The sequence below is a fragment of the Pelecanus crispus genome, chromosome Z (genome assembly GCF_030463565.1).
Source record: "Pelecanus crispus isolate bPelCri1 chromosome Z, bPelCri1.pri, whole genome shotgun sequence".
Lineage (NCBI taxonomy): Eukaryota > Metazoa > Chordata > Aves > Pelecaniformes > Pelecanidae > Pelecanus > Pelecanus crispus.
The window spans coordinates 18,298,431-18,322,211 of record NC_134676.1 but is presented as its reverse complement, the minus strand read 5'-3'; the positions used below and the strand labels follow the sequence as shown (position 1 = coordinate 18,322,211).

General features: G+C 36.8%; 1 protein-coding gene across 1 annotated transcript in view; it reads left to right on the top strand.

Annotated features, from left to right (window-relative positions):
• The window catches only part of HCN1 (hyperpolarization activated cyclic nucleotide gated potassium channel 1), a 198,721-nt gene that overhangs the window by 123,590 nt on the left and 51,350 nt on the right, over positions 1-23,781 (top strand). The window contains exon 4 of the mRNA XM_075726555.1: positions 4,578-4,796. Within this exon, the coding sequence (XP_075582670.1) occupies positions 4,578-4,796 (219 nt within the window). The remainder of the gene's footprint in view (positions 1-4,577; positions 4,797-23,781) is intronic.

Sequence of the window (23,781 nt, the reverse complement as noted above, 5' to 3'; positions counted from 1 at the left end):
TAAAGCATACTCTTGCAAACTGAGTGGACCATTTCTATGATACATGCAGTGACTGTGATGTGAAAGGAAGAAAGAACTGAGTCAAAAATGTGGAAACCACTACTGTCTGTGCAATAGTTTGCTTGTTACAAGATTTCTAAATCAATTTATATCTCAGTGCAAGGGCATGGCTGAGGAAAGATAAGCTGTGCCTGGGGGAATGACTACAATATGGGAGTGGAATTGATTTGTCTGAAGACAACAAAATCTCCTGGTGAAAACCTCCATAGATTCCAGTAAAATAGAAACCCATTCTTAATCCAGTGAGAAGCACTGGAACAGGTTGCCCAGAGAGGTGGCAGATACCCCATCTCTAGAAACATTCCAGGTCAGGTTGGACGGGGCTGTGAGCACCCTGATCTGGTTAAAGCTGTCCCTGCTCACTGCAGGGGGGTTGGGCTAGATGACCTCTAAAGGTCCCTTCCAACCCAAAGCATTCTATGATTCTATGATTCTATACTTTGCCTTTTACTGTTGTCCTACAGAAGGTGCCATGTGACCTTTCTATGATTTATTTCTTAAGAGCTGAGAAGTTAATACTACAAAAAGATATTTGTAGCAGGTTCATGAAATTATGAGACAAAGGATAACATCCTGCAGTGAAGGAAGAGGCTTGGAAACAGACTTTAAAAAAATGAAAAATGCCCTGTGATTAATGTATTCTTCAGGATAACTGCTAAGTTAATGTATATACTCACAGAACTAATTGCAAATGATCAGTGATCATTTGTTTCACAAATGTGAAGATTTCCTAATGTCATCAAGCTGGATTATGTAATCAGTCCTTGGATAAACAGCTTTGGTGTTTCTCACAATTACAGTCTTTAATAGTTTTTCCAAATTAATGTCATTTCATTTAAAACATTTTAAACCGATTATGGCTAATCTGGAAACAGTGATCAACTCATTGTCAACTAAGAAATTAAATGCCCTTTTTTACTGGTTGGTAGGACATTTTTTCAGCTCAAGGTAAACCCATAGAGGTTTATGTTTTGGGGGTTTTTTAATCTATAAATTTAAAACAGAATATGACCATTTAGGGAAACATTTAACGTCTTTCTATAAATATTAATATTTAACAATTATAGTAAAGAAAAGCTGACTATGTAAACACAGGATTTGTTATTTCATAGGATAGGCTTTTATTAACTCAGGAATATTATCTGTGAATATATTATGTAAAAATCTCCTTATGATGCAAGTGCAAAAAATGCTTCTTATTAAACAAAAAAATCTCTGTAGGCTAGTAGCAGGGGAATGGCCATTTCTCACCTTTGTACAGCAGAACAGCAGATTGGAATGGGGTTGTGGGAAATTCCAGCCTCTCACATTGAAACAAAGTTAGAGTTGCTCCTGCCAAGCCCTTAGGTTATACAACACAAGGAGAAAAATAATTAAATAGTAGTAATTATTATTATTTCATATAGTAACATTGGTAGTAGCATACATGATTTATAGGATTTGACATTAGAACCAATGTTCTTTTTAAGTGATTTCTATATTTGGGGTAAATCATTGAACAACACAGGTAACTGTACTGAAATTTGTACCCTCCACAATGGTATTGTTCAGCATCATCTTAAAAAAAATCCCCATAAAAACTAAAAAGAACAATGTTTGCAGCTGATTCTACAAAAACCGATTGATTATTAAGGAAGAGAAACAAAAGTGCATTGGCAAGTATTTTCAGCAACAAAATCCTCAGACAAATCCAAGCTGAATTCAAATGTTTTGTCAGGCATTTTCACCAGGGTCTTTTTCTCCTTCTGCTAAACCCTTTATGCCCATCTGAGGACCAGTTCCTCAGAATCATCCATTCACAAATGTCTGAAATGTGCCTAGCCTGTAACAAGGTCTATCACAAGCTACATGGTAATATCTAATGCCGCTTGTATAACAAAATGGCCATCTGAGTTTGTCTTGACCTCCTCCAGTCTGGATTCAGATGCAATCATGACTGTTTGAGCTATTGGATCCTACTTTGGCTTACGTATAAAGGTAGATACGTGGTTAAGCATGTATTTGTTTATTTTGTTGTACATTTTTAGTTATTTCTCTTCTGTCATTACAGGTGACTTATTCCCTCATGTTACTACTTCTCAAATAGTATTTAATTTATTTTTCACTCACCCTGTTGCATACTCAGTAGAAAGCCCTCCTTGTATTTTGTTTCTTCTTGCTTCTCCTCACTTCCATTTTCTTATTCTTTCTTAAAGACAATGGTATTTTACTTAAAACTGTAATTCACAGACATGGAAAGGATCTCAGTCAAGGAATAAAATCAACCAGCGTTTGGATTAACTCAAAGACTTTGATGTAAAAATATCATCTTACTGAAAGCATTTTAATTGAGAATTATCACATCAAGTATGTGATAGAAAAGATTCATAGACAAGATCAGCTTTTTATTTAATATTTATAATAGTTATGCTAAAAAATACAGTTTAGGAGCAAGATCCACTGTATGGAGCCCTGCAAGAACTGAGGTTTTGATCTTACAACCTCTTGAATACTGTGGCTTTAATGATGTTACTTGTAGCCTTAAAAAGCAGATATATCTTTTTTTTTTAAGCAAGCAGTTTATTGCTTTCCCTAATGTAGTCTATATAAAGCTGCAACTGCTAAAGAATTTGGTATAGGTCTCTAACAATTCCCTTATTAATTAATTCCACTCAAAGGAGATTGATACCAGCTGGAAAGAAAGTCCTTCAAAATAGACCATGCCTTGACTGCTGTAAGCTGCTTTCCTAAGAGACAGGGAACTTGCATTGAAATACCTGCACTGACCTAGACCGTGAGGAGTTTCTGTGTTCTCCAGCAGGGTATCTGAATCCTGAACTGGAGATTTTCCAGAGAAGCTTCTTCAGTTCTTTCAATTTTTGAGTATTTTTTAAAGCCCCAAAACAAAAGGAAATGTATTTCCTTGTTACTCAGTGAAACCCATCTGATCCCCAGCAGTCTTTTTCTCCTTTTTTTTTTTTTTAAGTACAGACATTGAAAACCTATTCTTTAGCAGTATTTACAACAGAAAATTTTCACTTGTGAAGACAGAAACAGCTCACAAATCTGAAAAGCTTTAACTTGGCAAGTAAAACAAGTGTAAATACAGAGGAACCATTAATTTGTAAATTATTATATTAGTGAATAAATAGTAACTTTGTTATCTGAAATCCAAGAATTTTTACCTTATTTCCTGTTACCAGTTATTTTAGCTAATAGAGGGCCTAGAAAAGGCATTTTAATAGATGAAAAGCACAAAAGTAGTTAGTAACCTTGGCATTTAAATGGCAAGAGAGCAAGCCTGAAGCTCTTTGAGAAAGAAGAGCATTTGAGCAAAGCTTGTATGGGTGGAAGAGAGACAAAAAATCAATATTTCATATGTAAATTTAATATATAAATGCTACTGCTGATTTGGAGATTTGTTTATGTTAACAGGATTATTATTTTTGGTCTTCTGTATTAGGCACTGTACTGGATAATTGCCTAATCTTACTAATGTCATCTCAGTTCTTCCTTCTTCACTTCTTCATTTCTGAAATTATTCTCAATTCTTTGTGATAAATACTGTGTTTTCTCATGTGCGCTGCATGCCTCCAAGCACAATTTGTTTTCCTGGACACTGGATGATCAACAGCCATAAAACCGTTCTCCTTTCATTCCTTTGGCAAGGCAAATAGAAAAATCTGACAAGGACCCCCAGGGCTTTTTGGAATGTGTTAAAGTGTTTGCTTTTCTCTGGGAAGAGCCCCTTTGACTGTCTCTATGTAAAGCTAAAGGGAGGATGCTGACAACACCTTTGCAATTTTAAAAGCTTGTGAGTGAGGTGTTGGGTCCTTCTAATCTCCCAGAGAGAATGGGAAGGAATAGCTACACATCAGAAATGCAGGATCCAGGTACTCACCTTTCCTTTTGATCTGTGTTTCACAGACTGCGGCTATGAACGTGGGTTTGTTATGATTGCAGGATTCTTTTGAATTGAGATGCTTCTGGTATAAATGCAATATTACAAGAAAAAACAGGATAAGCAGGCATCACAACAAATAACACTTTTTTTTTTCTGTCTTTGGGAAGTGAAACAGCTGGTAAGATGAAATGTGGTTATCTGTTAAAATGGACAACTCTGTAAAGAAAGAAATGGGGCCACAGGAGGTGTCTTCGTGCATATTAAAACAAAATACTGCCTTCTTGGGCTTGATAGAGCTGAGCATGCAGACTTTTCTAATCTGTCTGCCATGGACTGTAAAATAAAGCTGACCTTTAGTCTCCTTGTAATTAGGTTAACACCCACGCTTAAGAATACAATCACGTATTTAAAATAGTCAATTTTATTTAATCTCACTGTACTAAGAATTACCTGACAGAATCTCTGACGCTTTGTCTAACAATTAATTTAGGAGGAATATCTCTTCTCATGCACAGAGGATACATTACCAGACTGCTCTTTCAAAGCCAGTAGTCTATGATCCTACTATACAGCTACAAAGGTATTTTTCCCTTCAGCTGCTTCCTGGCTCAGTCACTTGTCTCTTTTCTTGCAGAATGATTCCTGGGGAAAGCAGTACTCATATGCACTCTTCAAAGCCATGAGCCACATGCTCTGCATTGGTTATGGAGCCCGCGCCCCTGTCAGCATGTCCGACCTCTGGATAACCATGTTGAGTATGATCGTGGGGGCAACTTGTTATGCCATGTTCGTTGGTCACGCCACTGCCCTCATTCAGTCTCTGGATTCCTCACGGAGACAATATCAAGAAAAGGTAACTCATTTTAACGTAACTACTTAAGTTTTGAAATAGATTAATGGGATGTTTTAACTGTGGAAAAGGCCGTATGAGTTTACATGAAATAATCTAGTAGCATCTGAATCCTGTGGCAGATTTCATTGAACATGAAGGAATTCAGAATGCGCCATGGGCTCAACATACTCCCACATGAACCCACTTTCCTTGGGGAGCACATGGTTCTGCATGTCACATGCATTGAACGAAATCTTGGATGTGAGACTTGCTTTAAACTCTGTAAAATCTTCTGTGAAAACTCCATCCCCTGGTTCAGACCGGGCTTTGTACCCCTGTGCAACACTTTGCAGGTACTTGATCTAGGTACCTTGAACAAGGGCCTTGAGCTCGGTAGCTTGGGCATGTCTATACAATTTCCTGGCATTCCTTTGCATTGCAGTTTAGGGATAACTTGAACATGCCAAAAGAATGGCCTCTAAATGAGGACCAGACCAAATTGAGTAATTTTGTTCGGAACTACCTCAGAGAATTGTTCAAAAAAGATTTGAGTGGGAAGGATTGGGGTGTTTTCTTTACAAGTAAGCAAAGAGGGACGAAATGAGAATGTGTGGGGGGAAAAGAGTTTACATTCAGTTTTGTTAAGCTCAAGTCACAACAAGACCACGGGGTCAATGTATCAGAGACGGGGAGAGTTAGGGATGAGTTATAAATCCAGTAACAGAAAAATTAGCCAGTGGCTGACACATTAATCTCACAGCTGTTTAAAAGAGAAGTTTGCAAGCCAGAAATCCCATGCAGTGTTACCTTGAAACATAAGTGAGAATGAGAGTTCTAGAAGGAGAGGGTGAGTGAGCATTAAAACCTCTAAAAATTTGAGCTCTGTCAGTGACCATGTGAAACCCCCTAATCCATCTCAGTATAAAGTTATGGGGCTAACCCTGGCAGGTCATGTAACCCAAACTAACTGGCTTGTTGGGTCTGTTCTGCCAGCTGAAAGGGAAGTAATTTTATCAAAATGGGACCCTAGTAGGGAGCTGTGGGGCAGAAACCTCTTAACCATGTACATGAAGGAAGGCACAGAGAAAGAAAACCTAAACCTAATATAACTGCTGTTGCTTTAGAGGTTAGGGTCAACATATATACACACACATACACAGATGTATGAAATTAGCAGAAACGTCACCATCCACCTGAAACCTTGTCTTAGTTGTTATCCTCAGACCTTGCTGGCTGCAGCATGGCATCACAATGTTTTGAGCATCAGAAATATAGTGCTCATGTAAAGGTATTCATATATTTTAAACTGTGTTGAGTAAGGCCAGTTTCATTTGTATTTTTGGTGTAAATTAAAACCCAGCAGCAGTCAAGTGATAATTGCATTTCTCATGTTTTCACATAACAGCAAACAAAGCTTTTTGTTTCCCCCTCTGTTTTTTATGCACACACTATTAACATTAGCATAGAAATGTCTGGCATTTTGCAGTTTCTGCAGTTCTCAACATTTTCATTCTTCTTTTTGTTTTTACTTTTTATTTGTTTCCTGACTTCAGAGGCAAAAGGATAACATGGCATTGACAATCAGGAATGAAAGGAATAAGCCAGAAATTGCATGTTTCTGTGCTTTAGAAAAATGTTTCTCTTCTTCTGGCAGCCATTTTTATGCCAGTTATTGTGGGCTAGAGGTAAAGGATGCCTTAATTAAAGACTTTTTTCCTAGTGATTTCTGATACCCTGAAATCGTATGTATATTATCAGCTAAAAAAACTGTACTGACATGTTTGCATAGTCTTGCCCATTGCTTTATCATAGTTTAATCATACATTTTGAAATAAATCTTTGATTATAACCTAAGAATCATAAGCCATTACTATGTGCTGTTAATCAATATTGTATATTTTTCTTTAATCTGAAAACTAGATAAATGGGTATTTCAAAGACCAGTTTGTGCTACCCATTTTGTCAGCATATTTTCTAAATTATTGGCAGATAAAAATAGCTTATATTTCACTTAACTGAGACTTGAGAAAAAGGTAAGTCAAATCTCCAGCCATAGGTTTCAGAGTTTTAATATATAAATTGCAATATCTATTCTTTCCTAGTGCATTTTTTTTTTTCTCTTGGAATTAAAAAACTGGAAAAATCAGGAGGCTGTGACTTGTTTTGATTTTTGGGGGCTTAAATGCTAGGTTCACCTTCTTTTTTTAGTCTTACATATATAGGATTGTGTATTTCCTGGCTCCATTGTTCTCTTTATAAGAGTTAAAGAAAGTTTAATTAACAAGAATTTCTAGGCAACATAGAATGATAGCAGACATGAAGCAAGCGGTTATTCTTTGGTTCTTCTCTGAGTAACATCATGCCAAAATCTTATTCCCCCTTTTTTTACTGACTGTTTTTTCTGCTGTAGCTAAAATAATATTTCAGAAATGTATCTGTGGAATGCAACTAATGGAAGAAGAATTTTAGTTCTCACACTGAAAACAATGAGAAGTGACACATTTGCCGAAATCACCATATCTTCCTCATTCAGATCCTCCCAAAGCTCAGGGTATGCAAAACTAGAACAAATCTAATTCAAAATAGAAGTAAATGCAGGAAGATAAGAGAGAGCTATCATTAAGACAAATATGTCAAACACCATCTAAGAGCACCAGCTAAGAATTTGACCTATGCCAAGCATTGCATGCTGAGAGAAATCAAAGTATGGTAAGAAAGCAAATATTGCTCCACATGTTTACTGTTATGGACCAAAGACATCATTTATCAGAGGAAATTAACAGTGATTATAAGCTGTCAAATGTAGAAGGTGGACAATAAATTAATATACCAAGAAATGCTACAAAAAAGGGCGTGTTGGTACATTCTGGTCACTTTGAGGAAGTTCAGATGTTTTTCTGCTGAAGTGATTTGAACTGTTCTCAGAATAAAAATACCTCTCAGATTGAATAAATACACCAGATCTTGATATCAATGAGTGAAGGCCTCATACCTGACAAAGGAGAAAGACATGACCAAGTCAGGCATACTCAATCCACATTCCCTTTTCAGTAAGAAAGTCTGACAGACCATTCTGCCTTATAAAAGGACAGAATAAATCAATGAATGAATGGCATTTTTCCTGTCTTTGGTATAAGTCAAAGATGAACGCAGTAGTAAGTAAAAGTAATATGTTAAGTCATAACTCCTTTGACATTTTCTAGAATCTAGGAAAACACCACTTCTCAAAGACATTTGCCTTTGCAAAGGCAACATTTATTTGAAACAACCAGAAACACATATGCAAACTTGTTAACAAACTAGTCTGAAACAAAGCAGCCAAATGAACAGTCACTTGACAAGGAGCTAAATATCATTAGTAAAATATTTCTTCCTTTAGATGTTGGCAGGTTTTAATAGGAAGATGTTCACCTAATGCTATGGATGTCATTGAATAATCTTGATTCAAGACAGGTTAATATTTCCTCTCTTCCAGTCTGTCGTGGGCATAAGATATCCAGGAGCAAAGTCACAAGCTAATAGGGGCAAGATTTGTACTAGCATACAGATTGTTTCATGCTCATAAAGATTTTCAAATTGGTTTTATAAAATGACAACTATTAGATTAATTTTCATTATGCTATCATTTTGTATATTTTGATTTTTCTTTGTTAGTAAGCAACTCAAACAACTGCACAAGGTTTCAAAAATAGAAAAAACAATCAAAGCTATTTTACCAGTTGCAAGTAGTAAAGAGGCATAAAATGTATTTAATTCAACCATATACGTATCATAGGAAATGGAAAGAAATGACAACTATCTCCATATAGTAGATGCTGTCTCAGTCATGGGAAGATATGGTAAATCATTACTAAAGCTGTGAAAGAATTCTGGGCTTAACATCAACTTCAAATGTCCCAAAGGACATGTTCTAACCCTATACTCTTCTTTTATCTTATCTCTTAATTTATGGTCTTTTAGCATATCTTCAGTTAAATCAGTCTAGTTCAAAGGGAGAAAAGGACATAAACATACTTTTCTACAGAGAAAAAGCAATAATTGCATATGAAGATAATTTAAAAACAGCTTACTAATTGGCATTGGGTATTTGTACTTAGACAGCATCGGGATTTGAAGCACAGATTGCTCATTTTTTGTTTCTTAAGCATCCAAAGAAATGTTTACAAATGAATCATGGGGTTAGGGCAGGAGGGTGGCTTTAGATTTTCCAGCACAAGGCCTTGCTTTTCGAGTCTGCCCCTCACAGCTCTGGTTTGGATATCTAAATTGTCCATGTAGTCCATGGGGAGACACTCAACATGCACTTGCAAGAGGCACCAAGCTCTCAGGGGCAGTTTTGGGGTAGCAGTGGCCGAAGCATGTTTCCATTTCCCTTCCCCTCCACAAGGTTGTGGTACATACTTCAGCACCTTGTGCAGTGAGACATCCGAGGTCCTTCCTTCAAAAAGTGGGAAGGCAGACCACCTCTTTGTGCTTCTTTCTCTGAGCAGTTATTTTAGGGTGTGGTGAAGGGGCTCTGCCATAGAGTAAATGAAAATGGTAGCCACTCATTCACCCAGTGATGCCTCTGCATTTTCTTATGTGGGGTAGGAGGCAGCTCTCCCATGTTTTCCTAAGTTTCAAGCACTGTGTGGTTAAACTGAAGGTGGAGCAAGGCAGACACCAAGTTCTTGGCATGCTCATTAGTACAGCTTTGGTGCCTAGGAGACTTTTCTGAAAAATCTTAGATATCTTTAAGTATCTCATCTGTAAGTATCAGAGACTTGGGTAATTCTACAGGAGTCTAGGAAATTGCAATTCTGGCCATGATGCAAATGTGTAGGAAAGGAAGAGCTATGGCAAACTGAGAACATCACCACTCTTTACTAGGCTTGTACCAGTTTTTGGTATATATTTTACGTAAGTCAATATAAATATCCATATACATGTAAATGTAAATAAAATTTTTTGTCAGCTTGCCCTTGCTGGAGTCTAGAGTCAGATGAGGAAGAGTGAAACAGATAAAGAAGAGTTTCTGTTGCCTACATATTATATATACCATTCATAAAAATTTTTGAAAATCTAGTTGTTCTGTCTTTTTTGTTTAAACTGCACAGATGTTCAAAATACAAATTGCAGAACTTGAATTTTAGACACCCAGCTGAACTTGCAATACCAGGGTTTTAGCATGTAATTCCTGGGTCTGATCTGATCAGCAAAGTTTCTCATGAAATACTGATTTCTAAGTTCACTAACTTTTCATGGTATTCACATTCTTTTTAAAAATTGACCTCTTGCTTTTCTGATGCTACTAGTGGTTTTTAGAAAGCCTGAAAATAGTGCAACACAAAAATGTGCTGTGAGTGGTCTCAACTCCTTTTCTTTAGTTAACAATAGCCCATTTTCACTTATACGGCATAATTTTAGCAATGGGTCAGTAATGTGTAGATTGCTGGAGGAGGTGAGCCACTTGGCAGATAAATTTCATCTATTCTTTGCAGTTGTGCTACAGTATGCATGCCACCCCAAAGGGATTACTTATTTTGCAGGATGAGGGATGGTTTACCTTATCCTGTAGTTATATCTACGTACAAGAAAAAAAAAAGGGGGGAAATAAAGCAAAACCTTGTCACTCACTATCAGCCTGTATTTTTGCAAGTTTTTATAAAAATCTCATCAGCTTGCACAGATATGCATCCTATCGAGCTATGCCACAGTGCAGTACTTAAAATAGTAAACAATTTTTGAAGAGTGTTACTGGAGTTGCTAGAAGTTTCATACAGTCTTGGACCTTCAGGACCAAGTACTGACTGTGCCGAAAGCGTTGTAGTCATAGCATTGTGAAATTGAAGTTTGTTATTCCCTAAATATTTAGGCATAACTGAGAGTCATTGCCTGAGCCAGTATCTGTGGATTGTTTCTGGTAATTACAATTCTTGGTTTTGTGATTTTATTTGGAAGGCCAGGGAGTCTTATAGTTCAAGAAGGGTCTGGAAGTCTTCTTGACTTCTGGATTATTTCTGAATCATCTTACCATCTTATGCTGTTTTGGCCAACATCAGGTGACAGGCTGCTAAATGGATGGATGTAGTATTCCTGTCTTCTGTGAACCGTACTGATCCTTGTTGAAAGCACTGAGATTTCTTTAAATAAGGCAAGTTATTAAAAGATATTTGGTATAACTGAATTACAAAACATTCTGAAAGGGAAAAAACACATGGCTGCAGCTGAGAAAAAACTTTTCAGATACTCTGTTTCACAGGATGCATACTGTTATTTAAAAGGACATGCACATAAAAAAATTTTATTTGTGTGCATTCTTTTAAATATTTTGATGCATAATTAAGACCATCGTGAACTCAACCGTCAGACATATAAATGAATATGTAAATATTCACTGGAGCCAGTGTGGACCACACAGACACTCATTGAACATAAAAATATTTGTTGTGTCAGGAGAGGGTCTGTACTGGCATCAGTTGCTTTCTCTTTCTGTAAGCTCATCTTTATCAATTTGCGTTTATTATAAATACCTGAATTTTTGCTGCACATACTTGTGATATTTAATTTGACCTTGATCTTCCCAAGTTTTGAAATGGGAAAGAACAACAGAAACTATTGCAACAAGTAAGGACAAATTTCTTCCCCCTCTCCTCCTAATAAAAAAATCAGAAGTTACTCACCTTTAACACTACAGCGATAACAAAATAAACGTGTTTGTTTCTTTTTAAGTGGAACTGAATAGTACACTCAGTTTGAGGGTAAGACTTTAGGAGAGTAATATAAGTCAGTCAGAATGTTCTCACTAGACTGCTCACTTCTTTTGTCCTGCTACTTCATTACTGTGTCTCAGTTTCTTGTTATGGTCAGCCTTGCTGGGGTAATCATGTTGGTTATTTTTGCCTTGTATCTCTAAAAAGGTGATTGGTTCCTCCCAGTAGCAGGTACTGTGCAACCCAACTGCTATCCACCTGGCTGCATCATACCTGTGCCAAACTGTAATAGACTCCCACTGCTTCTAAAATGACAGATGGGACTTACTTTGATTTATTGCTGTATTGTGGGTAATTACACCTATAAAGTGTTCTGCTGTCTTGCATTATGGATGAGGTTTCTAACAGTTTTCCATATGAAAATGCAGAGCAAGCTCATTACAATTTCAACTGTGTTCATGATGACTATGTAAAATTAGCTGTGAAGACATGAAGTTATACCAGAACTAGATTTTACAAACAATCTGCTTTCTTTTCACAGTAATTATCATAGGGTAGGTTACGCATTAAATTAAAAATAATTAAAAAAAAGAAAAAAGAAAAAGAGACAAACAACAAGGAGCTAACTTTGGTTTTTCAAAGTCTCTGTTCGAATATAGCACAGATTACCTTTTTACAAGAGAAAGCTCTGTGATTCACACCAGATAGATATAACTGGTAGCAATTATTCTCATTACACTAGAATGATTGTGCTTGTGTCCTGTATGTGTAGAAGGAAATAGCAATCAATATTATCTAATATAATATTATGAGTGAGAAAATAATCCTTGCTCTGCAGATTCATTTCTTTCCTTTGCCTTGTTAGGGAAGAAGGGAAGAAATAAGATTGCTTATTTTTATCTTGACTTTTAAATCATAATTTGCTCCTGACCTCACCTTGTTTCTTGAGGTTTGTGTAATTAAAGCATGTCTATCTTGAAAACATAATAATCTGTAAAACTAAGACATGCAATATAGATTTATAAAGGCTTTGGAGTGCATAGGATAGCAGTAGGACTAAACCCTTTTCTCTGCAAATGTGTTTTAAATAGTTCTTTGTATTCTGTTGTATGCTAAATTTTGTCCAAGTGGTTACTAACCTTGAAAAAATATTGTAACACTAATTCAAGAAACTTCTATTAGAACAGAAAACCTCTATTAGAACAGAGACTCAGTAATGAATATAGAAGTAAAATGTTTTTATCTCCGTGTGTTTTCATAAAATGCATTAGACCTACATTTTCCAGCAGATTTCTGCAACCAAAAAACAAAAAAATCAACAAAACCTTTAGAATGCATTTTTCTAAACACTAAATATTTACTAAAAGCATAATGAAAGCAAATCTTTTCATAAAAATGCACAATGCTATGCATTCACATTGTACAGTTTGGGGCTAGGAAAATGTCATTTTCACGTAAGCATCTGTACAATCCTTTCTAGACAAAATATTTGTTCATCAGCTGCATTTTATTATGGGCAGTGCTGGATGCCTATGTATATTCAGGCAGAGCTGTCTGAACATATTTCTTCACTGCAGAATTTGATGTAAATGTAAAAAGAATTTTATAAAGTTTTGAGGAAAGCACTGAGCAAGTTGTAAATGAAAAGTGAAGGCACATCTTTGGATATTTCTTATTAGACATTTGATAGGAGATGATAGCCAGAGTTTAATGGAGTTAATTCCCCTAATTAAGATACCTCCCTATCCTTTTTCCTTTTCCAACTTTTCTTTTTTTTTTTTTTTTTTTTTGGCATGGGCCTTTCTATTCCCCTGACTTTGTAAAGAATGTAAGCAAGTGAGAGGAGTGGGCGAGGAGTAGCAGAAAAGTCTAGCTCTCTTTGTCTCTGCTTCACTCCTGCACAGCATCAGTTTTTCAGCCCTTGTTTGGGCAGCATCAGGCAATGTCAGAAGACGGACATAGCCTCACCTCAGCCAGGAGTATCACTGACACCAGAGGCAGCCCAAAAGGCTAATGCAAAGGAAAATTGATGCAGAGCACCACAAAAGGTGACTGATCAGTATAACAGAGATAGTGGAAAGGCTTCTGTGAATTTTTCCTATGGTATGTCTGTGAGAAAAAAAACAGCTGAAAGTAGCAGGAACCAAAGGATATGTGAAGTGGGAGGCGGGGAGGGGTGAAAAGGGGAAAGAACTGGGACTGCACCAGGGCAGAGGCTGTCAGCTTTATTTAGGGAAGAACTGTGACAAACGTAGGAACTTATAATGGGGGATTTGTTGATGGCTGTTGAATTCATCTGCAGAGAAGAGCCTCCCATTGGCAGTACATGACCTTATCTGGAAGAAATTCAGAAATTATTTGGTGTGCCCTCTGATTGTTGGGCAAAGGGATAGAGATGAGACTTTTATTTCCATCTGCATTTCCCCAACTTACTTTGAGCATCAGCAGCTTCTAAAAGTGGACAGTGCAAATAAATAACAGAAGAGACTCAAAGTGAGAACAATAAATGGTAATAGCTACCTGGACTCCATCTCACATCTGCCAGTCAGCCAGCCACGAGGTTTTGGGTTGCATATGCAGAGAAAGGATAATAGCTGATAATCCCTGCTCCGTCAGGTGCACCTGTAAGGCAGACAACAGTAGTTACTGTTCAGACAGTTTTGCTAGGAAAAAATTCTGAAGGAAGTAAATGAACTACTATGAAAAGGAAAGAAGAGATTAAAAACTCTAATGGACTATATTGGGCCATTGATTTTAAAGCAAAACCATAAAAATCAGTGACTGACTGAAAAGCAATGGCACAATAAAACCACTAGTATATGTAACTCAGTAAATTAAAATATTATTCTTTATTGCTGAAAGATCATGTTTTAAATTTCTATTTCCAAAATATTTTAAAAACTGGCTCTTCCTCTATAGAGTTCATGATTTGGGGAAGATAGCAAAGAACGGTGTAAACTTGCAAAACAATGCCAAACCCAGATATTATATAAGCCTTAACTCTTCCTTGTTTTTACCTCAGCTTTATTTTCTTTCATGGTTTCTCAGTCTACCAATCTGCCCCCCCAACCTCTACACCCATGTCCAAGGCAGTCCCTGCATCTGGCAGAGAACATTTATCCTCTTTTTCCTCAAAACCCTCTACAGAAGCTGTCTGTTTTGTGGGGTTTAGAGAAGATAGGACTGTCATCTAAACCTTCTGCCAGTCTTGCTGCGGCAGGAAAAGAAAGCTTTTATTTTCTGAAGGACGCTGTGCCACTTACACCAATGAAGTGAGAGCTTCCTGAGGGAGGCTGCAGCAGTGCAATTACATAGAATAATGTGACAAAGTGGGAAAAAGGAGAAAAAAGTGAAAAATGAAAGCATTTTACTGTGGCATATCCATTAATGTAAGGTGTATGACCCATTGCATGTGACATTTAAATTTGCAGTACAGTTATGAACAGAGTAGGGAGCAATCTTGTGGCAGGCTGAGAAAATGAGCTGTCCCTCTTCGCCGCAGCTGAAGGCGATTCCTCAGTGGGGTGGCCTGGGTTTCCATGTCACATCTGGGCTAAAGGCACAAAATTGCTCAAAATAGAGTTTAACTTCATAATTTACATTATATCCAGCTTCTAACATACTTTCCATGGGTGGAAGAGAGGCCTTCTGTGCTGGCCATCAATTTGAGAAATTGTCAGTATCAAACATGAAAAACAGAAAGAAACACCAGTTTATACTTGACTTGGCTGCTGCTTTAGCCATTAAAATCATTAGGTTACCACAGGTCGTTACTATTTATAGCAAGGTTCTTATGTAACACTGAAATTTAGCCGAAGCACTATTCTGTTTCAAGAATTAACACCATACAGCCCATGTGCTATATTTGATTATGACTAATCAAAATGGTATTTCACTCTCTCTGCAGCTTTAATATATTGATTTGTTGTGAAGACATTCAAAATTCTTCCGGTTCTGTTTTCACATTCTGTTAAGAAACAAAATATAAATGAAAAGCCTTTCCTTGCCTTAGCAGCTTATTACCTGTGTTTTTTATATAGCCTGTGTGTTGCTTTCTCTATAGGGGATGCACCCCTGTTCTCTTGGGAAGGTATCCTTACAATTTCATGGCCATCGCACAAAACTTTGTGGTCTAGATACAAAACTCTTGAAGACTGTAAAGGGGCCTGGTGATCCTTTATTTATGTGTGGCATGCTTAAAAAACAAGGCCCTCTCAAAACAAAACAAAACAAAACAAAACAAAACAAAACAAAAGTTCTTTTAAGTAAAACCACTTTGCATTGCCCACCTGGAAAGACCCTCCTCGACAGTGCTATGCAGGTTCCAGGTTGGCTTCCCCAGGAGTTCTGCACTGCAGCCTTTTGATGGGATGCCATTGTCAGTACTGCTAATGGTGTTTAGAATACTAGTTCAGAACAAGAGTGGACTTAGATTATCAAATGCACGTGTGAAACAAGAGCCATTGGAGGCTGTCATACTCACAGCCAGTGGTACTATAGCGCAAATTGCTTCTCTTGCCATGGAGACAAAGGATGTTTTATTCTACTCTAAAACTAATGTAAATTTTGCTAAAATTTCAGATGCTGGACAGAGTGCTCCTAAAAATACTTAAGATGGGAAGAAATAGATACGTATTTTATAAATATGATTTCTGTTAAGTCAAAGAAGATTTAAGTAATCCTTAGGTCTTTTTTATTTAGAAGTGTTTGTAAAATTTTTTAAGAACCCTTTGCTAGCCTTTCACTACTTTCACATTTTTTTCATAGCCTCTTATAGATGTTTTGCCCACTTCTCCAAAGCTCTCTATATTTCTCCTTCTTGTTATGGAAGAAGGAAAAAAAGAAAATAAAGGTATTATTTGACAGAAGTCCCATTATTTCTCTTTAGCAGATACAGCTTTGTGACTTTACCTTTGGATGAACCTAGCTATATTGAATAAAATACTTTCCCTGAGTGTTTCTGCAGAAATGATCAACACAGAAATACAGTATCATCATTTGTTTGAGAGTTAAATCTCCATAGAGATGTGGGAAGTAGTCCACTATTACTAAGAAATTTATGTCTGTCTTTTTGGGGAATAAAATAAGACTCACTCTTTAGGTAAGATTTGATGCATTTGGGTGATTGATTTCTTCACAACCAGAAAGATCACAAGGATTGTTAGTCTATTTGCTTGAAGAAGGCTATAAATTGTCTTAAAATATGTTCTTTGCAGAATGTGCTCCATTGGCTTTTCTATCCTTGGTAGGCTTTCTAGCTCTCTTATTTCTCATTTTTATTCTAATTAAAGAATTATCTTTAAGTCTTATTAAAACTTTAAAAGTTTTTTCTGTACCTAGTGAATAAGTTGCATAATTCTGGAATATGAGAGGATGCATGGAACTCACAGGCGTTCCTCTGGAAGGGTCAGGTATATAGTGATGCTTTTCAAGGCAGTACAAAAGGTTACTTGGAGTATTACTTTACTTCCTTGGCTGTCATTTATCAGAGAAGCCTCCAGGTGCCATAAATCCATTTCCGTAAGGATGTCTCTGAAGAGTTTATTCTTCAAGACTAGATAAAGACAAGATAAGGAGGAAAAGAATGTAAGAAGATCATAGATATTTTGTAAAAATGAATGAAACACAACAGCTGGGAAAATGAAGAGGAGCAGTTTGTCAGACTTGCAGTTGTTGGTGAAGAAGGCTCAGAATCATGAATATTTTGTGATACTGTGTGTTAAACTCAGTGATTCAGGTGAAGATGGAGAATTGAACACTCTGACAAACTATTCTAGATTATCTAAAAAAATAAATTATAATCTCCAAGTCTCTTTTATAAGTGAAAGGGCTCTTTGCATCATGCAGTGTCAAGCTGAATGCTCAAATAAAATATGCAAGAAGGTTTCAGACTGTATAAGTTAAACAATTTATCAAAAAGTAATAATAGCATTAATGAAGTTACCTGCTCAGAGCAGAGTTTTTCTGGTCTTCTCTAAGCTCCTGAGGTTCTTAAAAAAAAGTCTTAGTATTGCAGCTGTCTGACACTGACTGAGGTGTTTGCATGTGAAATGTCTGCAAGGAGGTGGATTAATTGCAGCCAATGGCTCTGTGCAGACCCTTCTTTCCCACAAATAGCGTTTGTATGGGATGAGTCTTTGTCAGTGTTTCCCACCACCTTGATTCTGTGTAAGTGATTGTACTTTATTGGAAAAGCAAGATGAAATATGATCATCTACATCACTATTTCTATCCCTATGAAGAACAAGAGAAATTTCTGTCTCTCTCTACCTTGATATATTCTTATTAAGCAAAGCAGAAAAGACACTGGAGATGCCCAGCCTAGAAGAACAATTTCCTTATCATTAAGACACTGATGCGAAATGAGGAAAATCCAGTTTCAGGTCTCTGATCAGAGGTCAAGAAAAGCAATGCATCCTGTAACTGAGCAACTGGACCATCTTTGTTTACTGAAGAATCTCTTCATCTCTCCCTTTAGCTTTGGACAGGCCTTTTAATGCATGATAAACTTACTGCCATGCAAATGCCTTTGAAATGAATCCATTTAAAAAGCAAGTTCTTTTGATGAATTGGCATTTTCCACTAATTAATACAAAAAGAACTGGCAAGCCATAATTAGGTCTTATCAGAGCCAGAATTTCCAGGATCAGCAGCTGTGCTGTGCCAGTGTTTCTGTCTTGCTTGTGCTGGGGCTGCTAGTAGCATAGAAGTTGGCGTAACATCAAGCAGATGTAACAATTATGGTGCTAATAAAACTTTTTTTTTTTTTTTTACTTCTTTTCATTACAACTATTAAACAATAGATATAAAGTAACATAATTTCAACCTAATTATACCTTTCCCTATACTCCTTTGCTAAATTACTACTTCAAATTGCTTCTTGAAATAACTGAATTTCCTGTGGGTGAAATGCTAACAACTAAGCACATCCATTTAGCTGAAAGCATTGTAGTACATGCCGAATTTAGCATTGTGCAATGTTTCTGAATTGCATGATCAGTGGGGTCAGGTGAAGCCCTTGCCACAGGAAACAACAGCTTCTGATAGGCAGACCCAACACCCATCTCTAAAAAAATTTCATTCAAAAGAAAATAGGGGATTGACACTTGTCACCCATCACCCACTGTTCAGAGTCAGCGTCAAAGGTAGCTGCAACGTGTGTTCAGTACTGGCCTAGGGACAGACGTCCCCATCGCAGGTCCTGGAGCTGCACAAACTGCTGCTCATGCCCAGAACTGAACTGAAGGAGTGACCAAGCAGAGGCGAGCTGATCTCCCTCACCCCCTGCTTCACCCAGAGTGCATGTGGGGAGTAACTCCTGCCTCCTTCCCTCCAATCCAGGCACTTTTTGAAATGTATATTCTTTTTTACTGGCACAGGCACATTGCAAAGAAAAAAAAAAGAAATCCAAAGCATTCAAAAGATAAGGAAAACTGTACAAGATGACTGGATAGGTATTAAATTTCTCTTCAAAACTGGCAACTTTAAGGAGACCATTACAGCATATCTGATATTTTTAAATAAGCTGTCATCTGTACAATATTTTTCTCATTAAAAAAAGAAAATCATCCTGCCTTAGACTTGATACAGTTTCACCTATAGTAGCATGGAGAAGAGATGCTTTTCTTTTCATGCCTCGGGGCTTTGATAGTTGTTTCATTAAATCAGAATTCTGCCCTTGCCTCTGTGAAGAAAGGAACTGAACCTCATTTTCATGGTCCTTCCCTCCCCTCCCGTTTTTAAAACAGTAAAAAGCAAATTTGTGCAAGATAAAGAGCAGGCTAACAAAACAAATCCTATTCAGAAAATTTCCTATAACTTAATTAATTTCTCAGTTACACTAATTGAAAAGAACAATAGTAAGAGATTGTGTATTTTGTGGCAATTGAAAGGAAATGTTTAATTACTGCATGTAAATAAAATGACAGCTTAAAGCGTTCTTGCAAGCAACAGTACTCTTTGGGGGGTAATTAGTGAAAAATAGATAGTAAACAGATGATAGCTTTTAGGCTAATCACTTCAGTTCCGTCTCATGATAAAGAACTATAAAAGTGAGCCTATCACACCATTCAGCAGGAAACTTACTTTTTATTTTGATCTGTGGTTGATTATAAACTGTTGGGTTTTTTTTCTGTGAAAATATCTGTATGCTAAGCAGAGTAGCAGTGAAGAGGGCAGACAGTAGAAATATCTCTGGATTCGTAGAGAATTCAGGAATTCAGTGACTGTGGGGTGGACAGGTGTACTTATTACTTTGACACTACTGAAATAAGGTAATGAGATGGTTGATTGGCAGGTTCAGTGTTTGGTGTCTTTTCTGAACACAACCAGATCTCTGGTCATTTGAGAACCATCTGTACTTACTCATTTTTGATATATAAAGTTATCATCACAGATAATCATCCTATGAGTAAATGTTAAGGTTAGTGCTAACTTCAAGTTTGACCAAATGTTCAGTTAGAGATTGTCCTTCGGTACCTCTGTAAGTCAGATGAAAAGTTCGGCTTTCATGAAATAACCTGCCATTGTAGGCCAGAGGACTATGCATAAATGAGAGGTGTTTGTGAAATGGAAGTTGTTCCTTTTTCCAATGTGGTTGGGGGAACACACACAAAAAAAAGGGATAGGGAGTTGAGTCTTGTCACCTCTTGAAACATGGAAGTATTTCAACATGCAAACCATTTCTTTCTTTTCCTAATAATCCTAGTCAAAGCTAGGATGAAAAGAATTTTAAAAGGATGAACTGTACAGACACCAGACCTACAGTAACCCTTGCAAGGGGTACAGCAATGTTTCTTGTTTCTTGGTTGAATTTCCAGTGGAGGATGAGAGTCCCCTTTGGCAAAGCGCATGGAAACCAGCTGCAGCCCTCTAGTGAGTATGAAGCAGGAGCCTAAAGAGATCATTTTTAATATTAGGGCAGAATCAATGAGTCGACTCCTATACAGATGAAAAAACTGCTGTCATATGGAAGAGAATGAGCACTGCAAATAGCAAATACATAGTAGCAGCTACTGAAGATAATGCTTTTAAATGTTGGGTGAGACTGAATAGAAGTTGAGCTTAAACACTTTAGGAATATTTATCCAGAATTCTTTATAGTCTGGGGAGGTGGTTTTGACCTTTCTTTCCTTTCTGTCCTCCAGTAATCTAAAAAACATTCAGGTCCTCTACCAAGCGAAGCAGGTAAAAGCTTAGACCTATGCTGTGTTTGCATAACATGAGGGCCTTGCAGTAATGAGGAATATTCATTAACAATGTAGGATTCCGTTACTGTAAAAGAGAGTTGATCGGTGATCACGTTCTTGGCTCCATTCTAACTGCCAGTAGCTGAAGCTGCAGGCTAGAGGCATCAGCACAGCTAATACAGAGCAGCAGACCCAGTATATTATTGTTTGTTTCTGTAACTCTGAATCGAGGCACAAAAACAGTTGGTGAATGGATTGTAGGACTGGCAGCGACTGCGGAGAGGAGATAATAACTTTGGAGGCTTTGTATCACCCAGGTGACAGGTTCATTAAAGAGCACTGTTTGCAGTCTGAGATGGAAGAGAGACATGTAACAGTGCCCTGCAGTATCTACATGCCCTGCCCAGACTCCCACAGTCTGGGATGGGCCAGAATGGGGATGGGCTGGGCCAAAACTAGGGGTTCCCCATCTTTTGTGAGCAGGAATACTGGGTTTACCTCATTTACACCTGTGTGTGAGGCATAATGCTTGCAGCTGGTGACAAGGAGTTAAAGAAGAGAAAAATACCAGGTTCTTGGAATAAACGTGATGAGAAAATTGAATCAAAAATCTGTTAAATAGTCATTAATAAATATAAACTATACGATTGTTTTCATACCTTTCCCATTAATCTGTAACTTAATGTCTTTTATTATTGTTTTAACATAGAACCCACTTATGAGGTTATACTGGAAGTTCTTGCAAAAGGAAAATAGTGTAGCCTGCTGTCTAAGATTGTCTCATGTTATTCAAATTCTTCCTGGGAGAATCAAGCCTCATGGATTTTTTTCAGACATTATTTTTATTTATACAGATTAGATTATTCATTCAGCAAACAGAAGCAATATCATGTGATATGTAGACATACAACCATGCAGCTCAGCTAGTGATTTGGAACTATTTAATACTGGGTTAAGACATAATTTTAAAAGCTTGTAAACAATCTATTAGCTAATTTCTCAAATGATTGAATGAAAAAAGCAAATTAATTTCTTATTTCCTATGAGAGAAAGATAGATATCATACAAAGGGGGAAATGTGCCATATGAAATTACATATTCTTTTTTGGGGGGGAGGCGACACAAAATGTAATTTATACATACTGTTTTAATAGCATTGCTATTAATTGAAATTTAATTGAAACAGTGTTTTAGCAAAGTGGCTGCTTTAAAGTACACAATATTTTCATTCCAAATAGTATTTCTAAATGGAAGTTATGTATTTTCATTATGTGGTCTTTGCACAGAATTTTGCAAATCTTATCCCTTTAATCTTAAAAAGTATATTTTGCTGAAAGATTGTTTTTAAAAAGTGATGTTACTCCTTTTTCATAAGGAGACAGACTGTTCTCCTTTATATTCTTTCAGGACTCATTTATTGCACTTGTGGTTATCCTTCCGCTGCAGAATGAAATCTCAGCAAATGAAATATAGATATATTGCTTAAAAATTAATTGCCTGTGAATTTTTTGTCAGATGAAACTTCAGTTTGCATTTTTTAAATTCCTTCATCAATGTAATTTGAGTGATAAGTCAACATTGAGTTGAATACCAAATTTAAGCATAGTAGACTTTACAGATATTTCCATGAATTGTGAACCAGAAAGTTATTTTGATATGTTTCATTTTTAACTAAGAATTGAAGTTTCCTGCATATTTGTGTAATTCCATGATTATTTGCTTTCCAAGTCCACTTATGCATTTGAATAATTTTGAGAGAGGCAATAAAACCTCTCATGTAGTTAATATGGCAAAGCCTCTCCCCAGCTGTGATTCGTTGCAAATGTGTGATCGTCATTCAGTTCTGTCTGTGTCCATACAGCTCTTGTTATCTCCAGAGCTATGTATTAGCACTGCTTGAGGGGGAGGCAGATATTTTTAATACCAAACACACTTTCAACAAAGCAAAATTTTCCACCAAAACCTTTCCACACTCCAAGAAAATGGTATCCGTTAGCTTAAAATATTTTACATTTCATTTTTGATAGCTTCAATATTAAACTGTATTTGCCTAAACAACCATGGGAAATGCCATCCCTCCTGTTCTGTATTTTGGGAACCCTGTTGAACCTCCCTTCTTTTCCTGAAAGGTTGTCTGTCTGGTATCTCCTGAAGAGAAGCGAGGGGCCTAAAACTCCATGAATAAGCAGATTAATGTCAAACTGAGACTTTAAGTGTTTAGATGCTTTGAAACAATTCCTTTCCCCGCCCTGCCCCGCCGCTTTCAGAAAGTTTTTCACCCTTTTCTTCACTGGGAAAAAAAAAAAATCTGTAGGTAGAAAATAAAATCTTGTGCCCAGCAAAGTGAAGGACAATTCTCGAGAAGAGGCAAAACTCCTTGGTTCCTTCAGCTCATTTCAAGGCCTTACAGTACAATAGCACAGAGGAAAGTATAGGAATTACATTTGAACTCTGGAGGTGTAAACCCAGTGAACTGTCAGAGGGATTAAAAAATACTGGAAAATTGTTTCGTGACATTGTAAACTGTGTGTTTACAGAAACACTCTACTCAGAAAAAGCTATTTGAATAATATGAAAATATTTGGGCTGTACCTTTTTATTCAATACTTACTTGAAAACCTATTAAGATGAGCTGGTTTCTGAAATGCCAAACACTCTGCCAGGTAAGATAACTGACAGTCACCTGAATCATAGGTCTAGTCACTACTAAAAAGTTAGGGGAGAAAATTTATAATTATATTGCTTTATTAGAATTAAATCCTTTATATGTCAGACAGTTCTGTAGTTCAGTGCATTTTGTCAGTTGTTATTCAGTGGTGTGTTGGCATACTAACTACCTTTCCCTTACTGTGATTCAGAGGGAACCTTATTTATTGCCCTTCCAATGCAGAGCACCCATCTGCTTTTTTCCGTAAGGAATCTGAAACACAAATATAAAATCCTCATCTGGCATTTGATAACTAAATATTCATCAGTGCCTCCCTGTAGCATTGACTTTCTTCTTCTGATAACCAAATTTATTAAATTTCTTTCTTCAACTCTAAAATTTTGGAAACACAATTATAAGGACAAATGATTGAACTTGAAAGTAATCCTTTAGTATTTTCCTATTGGATCAGCTGCTAT